The 12,500-nt window shown below is 43.0% G+C and overlaps 1 protein-coding gene across 3 annotated transcripts in view; it reads left to right on the top strand.

Annotated features, from left to right (window-relative positions):
• Positions 1 to 12,500, top strand: part of LOC147028297 (collagen alpha-3(VI) chain-like) — a 115,241-nt gene that overhangs the window by 36,133 nt on the left and 66,608 nt on the right. For all 3 annotated transcript variants that reach the window (XM_085878575.1, XM_085878574.1, XM_085878576.1), the window contains 2 exons: positions 6,400 to 6,722; positions 10,330 to 10,594. In XM_085878575.1, coding sequence (XP_085734701.1) covers positions 6,400 to 6,722; positions 10,330 to 10,594 — 588 coding nt within the window. The remainder of the gene's footprint in view (positions 1 to 6,399; positions 6,723 to 10,329; positions 10,595 to 12,500) is intronic.

Raw genomic sequence — 12,500 nt, 5'->3', positions numbered from 1 at the left:
GGCGTGACTCGTGACTCATGCCCTCGTATTCCCCCCCCCCCCCCGCTCAGCCATGGGTGGGAGGGAGTTGTTGACATCATGAGTCACGGGACGGTAGGATTCTTCCTGCTCTTCGCAGAATAGGGGGAGGGGTGTCTCCATTGTTCGTTCCCTAACTATTAAATCGATCTGCAGCACATCTAATCGATTTCTGAACATTTAAACAATGGAAGGTGAGCTATCTGGGGAACAAGCACTTATCAACATAGCTGACTAAAGGAACCTGAATGTTGTGTGCAATCGAATTTCCAAATTCGTACCAATATATATATATATATATATATATATATATATATATATATATATATATATATATATATATATATATATATATATATATATATATATATATATATATATATATATATATATATATATATATATATATATTAAGCTATTGGTTAATTTAACTAACCCGCAAACTGTTATTACACTAACCCTGGGTTCCCTTGGGTGCGATTCACTCCTCCCCCCAATCATTCGTTCGCACCATGCATTCCACATTCACACTCGGGCCCACTGACCCACGTTCACTCATCCTATATTTTTCTCTCTCTTTTTTTTTTTCAATTCACAACAACACTGACACTCTTCTCGCTACGTTCCCCTAACTAATTCGTGCTCCCCGTCATCCTTTACTTTATGCATGTGCCATTTAATTATACGTAGCTAATCTACATCCCCACTACACGTTCCATGTCTCCAATCCATTCTAAATTCTAAACTAAATTCCCCCTAACTCGTGTTACCAGGCCCCATGCAGGACTGCTCATGCCCCCACGAGGCCAGTCTATCTAACGCTCAACCCTTCCCCTAACTAATGCTCCTTTGCCCCCGACGAGGATGTTCACTCCATCCTGGTCGGGGATCGTCTATTCGTGCCAAGGCTCTGCCAGCCTTGTGTCACCACAGGGAGGCGGTTTACAACTCTCTCGTCGCCTCCATTTTGCCGATACATACGAGCGTAACGTCACCCCGTTAATTGCACCACACACTCGCTTTCGGGCCATCCCCCATGTGATCCACGTTGTGCTACTCACCTGGCCTTCATGCTACGCGATCCCTGCCGATGACATCACTCGCACAGAGATCGCTCCGCACGGCTTGCCATGCCCACGGGCCCGGAGGTGTCATCGGGACTCCTTCGGTGCGTCGCGCGAATACTACTCGTGGCATGCAGCACGTCGGCCCCGTGCACGTGCTCACATGGGGGACTCTTGCTTTCCAAATTTACTCGATCCAATTCGCCTCCATTCTAGCCATCCGTGCTCTCGTCTTGTACCAGACGCGGATCGTTTTAACGCCGGCTCCCCTTCATGCAAGCGTGTGCACTAGGGCGGTTCGCAAAACACGGAACGGATCTCGCACGCGGCGTCCCGGAGAGCCGGTGCGGTTTCCGAAATAACTCCGTCCGTTATACGACCCACGACTCCCGTCTGGGTCGGTCCGTGTCCCATTTTCTCACATGCACTCACACATGCCATGTCATTTGTACTCACTCACGCTCTGACACAATCACGCTGGGGGCTTGTGTTAGCCCACGAGAACCCGGGTCTTCTATCCCCCCAAAGCGCGGCATGTGCTCTTCCGCACCATACAACCGCTCTACCTCGTGCAGCCTTACCGGACTCACCTCATCGCGGCCTACCTCGAGGGAGCATACCGTCTTCCCTTGTTCCTGCGGGAGGTTAATCTGACCCTCGCACTGGGAGTCAAAACATTTCACACGCTCAACCTCAATATCCCTTACCATTTCTATTTGTGTCTGCTCCTCTTTTATTTTGTGCAATTAGTTCACCTCTTTAATGATGCCCAATTCCTGGCTCTTCGTCTCTACCTGTCCGAGTTTACAGGTTTCACTCGTGACTATCGTGGCGTCACTCGTCACCTCGACCTTGCCCGTCGTCATCGCGGTCCGAACAGCCTCCACACTCCCCCTCAACTCGGTCATTTCCCCACGTACAGTACTGATCTCATTCGCCATTTTCTGATTCATGCTTTGCATTTCACCCTTCACCTTTGCCAGCTCCGCCTTTATTTCCTCCTGACCCGCCTTCATTTGTGTTCGTAAGTGTATTCCCATGTTTTGCATTTCCACCTTCATTGCTTGCATATCACTCCTCTGTGCTTGCGTATCCGCATCCACTTGATTTTGTAAATCGCCTTTCATTTGTGTCGGTATCTCCACCAACTGGCTCATGTCAAATGGCTTTTGTGAAGCCGATCCGCCATGATCGGGCGCGGATCCGACAGGGATCGCCAAGTTCTCTTTGGAGGAAATTTGATGCAGGGGTGCAGAAGCATTGTCGCTGTCGCAGTTGCCCCAAATGCTACCTCTGGGTTTGGCTGCAGGGAAAGATCTCCCTCACAGGTGTTGTCCTGAGCCACGGATTCTTTTAACATAATCTCAGAACCCACCTGTACCAGCTCATCTTGGTCAGCCATGGTTCGTATCGAGAATTAAATACAATTTTACTGCTGCTTTTAATTTCGGAGGGAAAGGGGGGGGGGGTGTTGCCAAGTACATCCCTGGTCCGATTCCCGTAAATTTCTCTATGGAGGCGGAGGGGTTCGAGATCCCACTCCTAACACCAAACTGTTGCAGGCCGGATATCCGGTGGCGAGAACAACCACTAGGTGGGGGAAGTTATGTCGTCTCCCACCAGACTCCCGGAATTGTAGGCCGTCGCTCACGGATAATTCCGTAACGTGGCGGGTCGCTGAACCGACCGTGGACGCCAATACCTCAACCGCGTAGCATATGGTCTTTTTGGCTAGAATCAATTTACCTAATTAACCACGCGGTTTCGACTACTGGGGAACCACACCCTCGGTATGCCTTGCCCGAACCGGATCACTCTACCAACTACGGTAGAGTACCAACCACCAACTCCGGATCGGATGCAGCCGAGCGGAACTGCCTAGAACGTACCGGCTGGAATGAACAGATTATCGGGGATAAAGACCCGGATTAAACTCAGACCCGAACCATGCTGGAACAATAAAGGAAAAGACAAAAACGAACTGGGAACATTTCCACAATCAACTTACAAAAGAAGGACACAGAGCAGACTTATCATGAGAATACACGCAAGATTTACAATGATCAAAGCACTTTTGCAGTATTACTTTTCAGACGGCGCTACACACTCAGATGCACACTCAGACTAAATAAACCCAGATGAATGGCAAGGACTTTTGTAGCCAGGGAGGGAGTGAGCTGAGGTCGCAGTTATTTTGGTACCTTAGTTTCAGGGAAAGGGATGCTCCATGGTGCGGCACCTGACAATGGGTGTGCAGCTCGACCCACAGCCGCACGTGTGGAGTTCGTGTGTGCGCGGAGGAGCCCGGGTGGAGAGCGCGGAGTCCAAGGTGTGAACGGGGCTTGAACGTGTGAAAGAGCAGGTGGAGTTCCCGACGCTTGATGTTGTAGGGTAGACCAGTCACAAACAGTGTGCGAACCTTTCTTGGCTCCGCGATGTGGGATCCAAGGCACCCAGGATCATTGGGTGTCTCCCGCGATGAGGCTGAGTCCCTGGGTCCATCACTCTCTCACTCTCAACGAACTCTCTGACTCGCCCACACTCTCTCAAGACGACTCACTTTCCAGGTCACCCTCTCTGAACGGATGACCCCCGAAAAGAAGAACCCCAACTGAGAATGGTGTCGTAATTTATACATCCCCAAGGTTGGGGCGTGGCCTTGATGAAGCAGATGTCACTGTCCACCCTGGTTGGCCAGGGCTTCCATGTGGTCCGCCCTTTCTGGGTGGGGTTTCAGCCGTGCTCGGAAGCCCACCCATGCCACGTTGGTCCGGACTTGCCAAAAAGGTACTGCACAAAGATTTTGCCTCGGAAAGCGAGAAGGTACTGCACAACGATTTTGCCTCGGAAAGCAAGAGGAGGGTACTGTGGTTCAAAATAAAAGGGGAGAAATGATTTATAAACCTAACTAAAAGCCATCGCAATGCACCCCCTTGTGCTTTCCCACTACACACAAGGAGGGGTTCTATCTGCGCATACACTTAAAGGTCCCACGACACTCAAAAGTTTCTGGTTATTTATATGTTAACTTGACCTTCCGAGTGAAGAAATCACCCATGTTTCTTTTTTAAAATCAACAATGGGATGATTAGACCAACATTTCGAACATTTCTCGTGCTTTTCACAACTTGCTATGCCCCGCCCCTCAAAAAAGTTGAGTTCAGGGAACCGCACGTCACGAGACCGTTGACATCATCTCCAGAATACGACTCGCTCAGAGTGGATTGATTAGACGTCGCGCGCCGCATAAAGTACGTACAAATGCATTGTGTACATGTGTTTGCTATCTCACTGATCGTCTTAATTCCTGTGATTGTTTCGCGGGTTTCCTCACACACAGAGACAAGAAATTCTGCTTCTGAGCCGTGTATGCACAACAATCACGAGGCAATTATTTATCCCTTTACTACCTTGTCGTAGTCGTGTACAGCTCCAATACATGTATGCACAATAAAGGGCTATACCATGTCCACAAAATATTAAATGTGACTGTTGAACCTTTCCATTAAAAAAGAAACTTACAGGGACATACAAGTAAAATACTAAAGATTAATATTGCATCATTTCACGGCACAAGGAGATAATTTTAAAATCGAACAATGTGAAAAACCTGCACCCACATGTTGCAGCTTATTGAATTGTTCGTTGAAACCAGCCTGCTGGGATCGGTACGATTCCACATACATGCAAGCCAGGTATGGCTGCACTCGACATACATGGGTTTATTCTAAAGTGATGGTACTGCTTCCATTGGCTTGCTACTCATTAACATTTAGCCAAAATGCTGTCATAAATAAACAGGGAAAAATATGTTGGCACAACTATGAAAGGCAAATTTATCTGTCCTATTACACGGCCTCATAGCCTCGGGACTCTTACGCATTGACCTATACATTGTGTGCATGCTAATACAAGTTACTTGTCAACTCTAGAGTCGAGACTAGTCGGATAAATCCGCCGTCCGTCTGACGAGTCCGATAAATCTGACGTGCTGTAGGTTTCTTTTAATATTGTCTTTTCTTCATTGTTTTCTACTGGCGCTACATGACGACAGTAGGAATAAAATAAATAAAAATGCAACAGACGTCAGATTTATCGGACGACTCTGGACAATTGTATCACAAGGTGTGTTCTGCACACAAGTTTTCATCGTATCCGGACAGCGAGATTGCTTCGTTTTATGCACGGAGAGATACGGCCGATGACATGCGCTGGCCTTGCTTGCGATTCATTTGCCGTGGAGCAACATGTCCGCTGCGCTGGTCACGTCACCTCACTAAAATATTTCTGATATCGAGCAGTATGCAAGTCGAATTTACATTATTGAATTACGAATAGGATTTAGTCTAACCAGTTGTTATTGCCAAGTCTTCCTTCGATGTCCTCCCGATAATCATGAACGCCGGGAATTTCATCGCCATTTTCCTCTGCTTGTCCTGCTTCGGGCTCGAACTGGTAAGGCCATATTCCATTTCCAGCTGCCTGAACTTCACCTCCCACGACTACGTTATCCGACAATTCTCCATCTGATTCAGACCAAAATCCTTCATTTCTCTCACACTCACTGTCGATACCAGACAAATCAAAGTCCATGTCATCCATTATTCAAAACCAAATGTTTGATTTTTTTAAAGCAGAAATGAATGAAGCGTTTGAGTCGACCAATCGAATGTAGAAACACACAGGAAGCCAATACAATCACGTAGATCACCAACCCGAGTAATTTACGTGCAGCCTTTGTTGTTCTGGAGATGACGTCATGTGGGTTATGCGTCGTTCAGTAGATTTCGGCAGAATTTTTAGGGGCTTGTTTTAGGGGCAAAGAGGTTTGTTTTTTAAATTTTACATTTTACAGAACGAGTATTGTGAAAAAACATTGTCAGATCAGAAATCACGATGAAAAACTCCTATAGGACATATATATATATATATATATATATATATATATATATATATATATATATATATATATATATATATATATATATATATATATATATGCAATTTCAGTACTTTTGAGTGTCATGGGACCTTTAATGGCAGAACTAACTTCGGGACATCTGTATCTTTGTATGCATACGGTTCCGAGAACCGTAACAATATATATGTCTGTATATGCATATATATGTATAAATTTACATATATATTCATATACGTTATAATATATATATATATATATATATATATATATATATATATATATATATATATATATATATGTCCGAAAGATCACAATCGCTTATTGTAAAATTTTCGGTGTTCAAAACAATTCGCTGTTGACTCTTGGTACTTGCATCATGCATTGTGTCCTGCACAGAGGCAGATGTGGTGTTTCTGCTTGATGGTTCGGGAAATGGAGGCCAAGCTGAATTCCAACAGATGAAGAGGGTGGTTGAGGTGCTTCTGGGGGTAATGAATATTCACCCAAGCATTGTTCGTGTGGGGCTGGTGCAGTACGGACATCAACCTCGATCTGAATTTTACCTCAACACCTATGAAACTGCAAATGACATGCAGGTTGCCTTAAAGCACATCCAGCCTTTGGGTGGGCCTTCAAACCTTCATGAAGGTCTTGCATTGTTGAGACGAGAGCAGTTTGTGGAAACATCAGGAGGTCGTGCTAATGAAGGTGCAATCCAGGTACGGCAATATTTTTGGATGTTGAAATTATATTTTATTTTTGAAACTTTTGGTGAACTAAGCTTTTTTTCATGTGGGCCTAAATGTTGCCCACCTTAACTTGTGTTGAGGGTTTGAAAAGAGAACCACGAAATATAGTCTCATGTCACCTGCAGGTAATGTCAGATGTGGCAGGCAAATTACCTCCTCTTTGAATTATATTATTGAGACAGCCTGGTTTTCAATATAAACAATCAAAAAGTAACATGATAATTCTGAGACCAGTTTTATACATGTGGAATCAAAATCTAATAAATAAGATTCATCAGATATCTGTCTGTCTGTCTGTCTGTCTGTCAGTCTGTCAGTCTCTGTTTTTTGGAAGGACTGCGAGACCGACAACCATCAAATTTGGCACACAGCCCAAGTCCAATCCCGGGATTATGCTGAGGGTATTTTCATCTTCCACCTGAGCCTTAAAAGATCACTTTTCTGGCTTTTTCATTTACATGCAATCTCATTGGTTAATAGATATCATGTGACATATAACACTGCCAAAGACCAACACACCTAGTTAGTCGAGCTGTGTCTTTCACACATTGGCTCACTGCACAGCTGACCTGACTCCACGCACAATTAAAACCGAACTAAATAAATAATATTTTCACCTCTTTCGTGCTGTGGTAAGTCAAAGCTATCTGCTGCTGTAAGTGGTGGACAGTACGGTACTATTTGCAATTGCCATGCCATGCCCGTCCCTTGAAGATGTATGGTTTAAAAATGGCGGTGTATAACTCTGTAAAGGATCAATTTGCTTTAAGAAATGGAACTTTACAATGCTCATGCTTTCAGCCTCCCTCATGGCTTCCATCCATCCAACAGTTTTTACAGAAAGATTTGTTATCATTTTTCACATCCTCTGACATCGCTTAGAGGGGAACCCAAACGCTTAGACCACCTCGATGCTCAAGTATCCCTTGTGTCTTTTTTCCTATTTATAAAGTCGGTAATTTTGTGATTAAAAGTCTAAATATTCTTCTTCTTCTGCACACTTTGCCGTGACACTAGACTTGGAAGTCGACTGCCATATTTGTATTGTAATTATGGGTTACATCGCGGTGCGATTTAACGCAACGGGCGAATAATTTTCGATTTTTCACAAATGTGCCGATAGTCGATCCATCTTTCTGGTGGTTGTATGGTACAGTAATGTCATCCGCTATGATTGAGAGAGGATGCCATGCTGTGTCCGTGTTGCTGTGTCGTGTTGTGCTGTGCCGTGCCGTGTCCCCCACGATTAAGCGGAAGAAGCAACCATCGCTTTAACTGTTGCACAATCTCTGCCGAGCTACTCGCTCAGACAAATGGCGTCCTGGGAATGTGCTAAATCAGACGATCGCATAACACACAGGATACCTGGTCAACCTGTGATTGTGGGACAAAGCATTTGTCGCCAATTTTGTGTGTGGTGTCCGAGGTGCCTGTGCAGTGTATGTGCTGTGTCCCTGCTGGAGTAACAGAACTGATTTATCAATTGATAAAAAAATCCCTTGTCTACCAATACCATCAATTTAACGGAAATACAAAACCTTCAATGGCTTTCTGACAAAAAAATTAAAAAAAATTTAGGTTTGGGTTCTCCTGAACACTCGACTAAAATATATCATGACAAAATACGACCACAATTGACTGTTTAAGAGGGAAAATTTTACATTTTAAGTGAACGAGGAAGACCCTCAAGACCTCAAAGACAGTTGAGACCCCAAAACCCTTCAGACCCCAACACCCTTAAGACCCCTTTACCCACTGGTGTTCCTTAAGACCCCTTTACCCACTGGTGTTCTCGCTTTCCTGCTCCCGACACAGTTTACTCCCACCTCCCACCCCCACCCCACCCCATCGGTTCTCCTGCCCCTGATCCACCTGCTCCATTCTCAGCTCTGCCGGCTCTCCTACTTCTCTCACTTCTCAGTACACCCTCCCTCCTCACCCAGGCAACACCGGGTAACCCTGCTAGTCCTTAATATTTGTGTGTTGGATAAGATTTAAACCCACACCTTGATTGGTGTTATTTACAAAAAGTTTGGTCACCTGATCAAGATCGGGTTATTTAGGCTTCAGCAAAACATGAATAAGATTGATGTTTAGAGCTGTAACAAAAATTAATGTGGGAGTACAACATGGCAATGACTGCCGGTCAAATAGCCTCATTTCCTTGTTTGAGGTCATATAGAATTGTGTGATGACTACCTACACCCAGTGTAGTTCCATGGAGACTGTGGAACCATTGTACTGTGTATCAATTTCCATTCTGTATCCAGAATATAGATAATTAAATGCCATTGGTTTGTGACACGGAACTCCAGATGCATAAGCCAAACTCCACCCATCTCGCTGCCGATTGGCCAGAGCACTGCTATTCCTTACCACGCGCACGCGGAGAGAAAAGCAGGGTTAAGCAATTTGTTCATGTCTGTCCGTCTGTCCGTCTGTCTCTCTGTCTTAGCAGTTTATGATGGACGAACAATTTATTTGAATAGAATATTATTTTGTTGGACACGAATGGGGACATGAATATAGGAAGACAAATCTTTTGTTTTAACAGTAATTTGGCTTTGAATTCACCCCGATTGCACATGCACAGAGAGGAGTGAGATAATATTCTTACTCTGTCTGCCTTTCTGACAGTCAAACAAAATTGAAAATTATTCTAAATAGAAAACTTACCGTTTTTAAGGACTTTATAAAGGACATAAACAACAGGCATGAATAACGAATGTGACGTGTTTGATAAGGTGATCTAATTGTGTAAAAAATGGCGGGAAAACCTGGAATTAATTTATTTATTCGACGTTTACAATTTTTATTTTATTTAAATTTAATTATATACTTGAACACTAGTATACACATTGCCTGTCATAATACTTCCAAGAACCTCCATTTTTACACCACTTCAATTTAAATAAATGCCCAATGGGGTGGTGTATAAGTGTAGCATTCAGGATTGCTTCTGGACGACTTCAAAAACACTAAACTTCTGCATTTTTTTCAAAGGATCGTTAAAATCATTATTTTATTAAAATTGAAGTACAGTACTGTATATTCTGTACTTTGAACACTGTGTGGGTTATAGTGTTCTATGAACTCTCTAGCTTTAACATGAATATTATTAAGAATTGCAATTTTGTTTTTACTTGTGACGTTGACCTAGCGCGCGTCACAAAAATGTGGTCGAGCACATTTTGCGGCAATTGGCCCAGGGTATGGAATTGTTAAAAAGTCAAAGAAAAGGTTTCAAACAGAAACAACTTGCTCTTCAGGAATCACCTTCCAACAGAGAAGGCAAGGAGGTGCAAGCCAAGCTCCTCCCCTCTCCCTGCCGAAGGGGACACCCGACATAAGACGGTTGATTAGCCAAAGGGCATTATTTCATGTCTTCACTTCAATTTGATTAAGATTTGAAAGGTTTTCTTGTGACATTGATTTTGCCTGTGTGAAAAAGATATATAGATTCATCACCATACATGCTAGGATTATAGTGTTAGTGATTTAACTGTTTAAGAGAATGATGGTTTCTTGGTCATGTTCCAGATGCAGATCAGAAGCTTATGCTGTGTTTGTTGTACAGGTGGCCATTGTTTTGGCTGGAAGTAAATTCCAAGCTGACCCACTGACCCAGGCAGCTGCTCTGCACTCAGATGGCGTGAAAATATTTGCGTTGGGAACAGGACAGGCTACGGTTGATCAACTGGATTTCATAGCCAGCCAGCCAGCTCACAGCTCTGTGTTCTACCGACCTGACATCTCTGACATTTTCTTTCTGTTGCCATTGTTGGGAAAGAAATTGGGAGAGGTTCTTGGAGTTTCCATTGACATACAGCTAATAGAAGGCGGTATGCTTTATTTTCATTGATAACATTCAATTGTAGCCTATCGGATGTATATGTATATATATATATATATATATATATATATATATATATGTATATATATATATATATATATATATATATATATATATATATATTGGATTCGCAATATATGAGATATCCCTTATTGTCGGGTTTTCCGGCTGTGTGTGTGTGTGTGTGTGTGTGTGTGTGTGTGTGTGTGTGTGTGTGTGTGTGTGTGTGTGTGTGTGTGTGTGTGTGTCTGCAACGCGAGACTCCACAGCACGAACCAGCAAACCAATTTTGATGAAACTTTGCCAAAAGGTGGAATATATATTGGGAATGTGCGCGTTTGAATTTCGTTGCCTTGCAACCAACCGTTGCTGTGCAGCGGCCGAAAAACTGCGTTCAGTATTTTCAATACTTGTCCTTCAATTTTGAATGTAGAGGAACGAGACTTCGGAATTAAACACTTCGAGATATTTAGAAAATTTTACTCGAGCCGATTTTTGATTGAGGTTTATTTTTCAAATGGGAGTCCTTCAAAAATCGGGTGTCTATTTACCGTCATTTAAGGTGTGTATACAGTGTTTGTAAGGAACTACACCGTCGTTCCACCTTCGATCTCTCCTCGATCCAAACGTTATTGACCAAAGTCAAAAGGATCCAAAATAAATGGAATCACCGGCATTTCTGTCTTTGTGGATTTCTAATAATATGTTGATTTATTTATTTACCGAAAATGATTCCACGACCCACACACCACCTTCAATTATTTATTTATTTACTGAAAACGAATCCACGACCCACACACCACCTCCAATTATTTATTATTTAAAGTGGGAGTGGCGTAGGAAAGTGGGCGTGGCTTATGAAAAATATTGTGTGGCTCAGGAGGTGTGGTCAAACAAGAGCATTGAGAGAAGTTTATCGGGGTGTGTGTGTGTGTGTGTGTGTGTGTGTGTGTGTGTGTGTGTGTGTGTGTGTGTGTGTGTGTGTGTGTGTGTGTGTGTGTGTGTGTGTGTGTGTGTCTGCGACGCGAGGCTCCACAGCACAAACCAGCAAACCGATTATTTTTCAAATGGTAGTCCTTCAAAAATAGGGTGTCGATTTACTGTCATTTTTTTATGAGGAGTGCCAGTTGGCAAAATACTCAAAAGGAAAAATCTTGCCAGGCAGAGGAACAATTGTATGTGAACCAATACGTCTTGGCAATGAATCTTCATCGGTGGATCGGTCAGAATGAAAAGCATCGTATCCAGCGCTTCGATCCTAGTGAATCCCTCGTCGCCTACCGGCTTGTATGTATATGTATATGTATATGTATATGTATATGTATATGTATATGTATATGTATATGTATATTACAGCCATTTTTCCCTGCTGTGCAGGGGTTGGGCTTTTTCTTGAGGCAATGTTTTATGGCCGGATGCCCTTCCTGACGCCAACCCTGGTCGCCTCTTACGACACACAGGGATATGGTACACCTATTCTAACCGGGGCATACACCGGGACCAGTACACTGGTACTCATTTCACCGACCTCGGAAGGATGACAGGCTGAGTCAACACCCTGGTGTTAATTCAGCAGCCAACGGGGCTTGAACTCAGGACCCTGGGATCCCAAGCCACCACCCTAACCACTAAGCCAACACCAGGCTTCGTATATATATATATATATATATATATATATATATGTATATGTATATATATATATGTATATATATATATATATATGTATATATATATATATATATATATATATGTCTATCTATATATATATATATATATATATATATATATATATATATATATATATATATATATATATATATATATATATATATATATATGTATGTATGTATGTATGTATATATATATATATATATATATATATTGTTGCGGATTCG

This window comes from Eptatretus burgeri, chromosome 4 (genome assembly GCF_056783735.1).
Source record: "Eptatretus burgeri isolate ZD-2024b chromosome 4, Ebu_testis_v1, whole genome shotgun sequence".
In the NCBI taxonomy this organism is placed as follows: Eukaryota; Metazoa; Chordata; class Myxini; order Myxiniformes; family Myxinidae; genus Eptatretus; species Eptatretus burgeri.
Note: the sequence above shows the minus strand (reverse complement) of the source record. Positions and strands in the feature narration are given on the sequence as shown.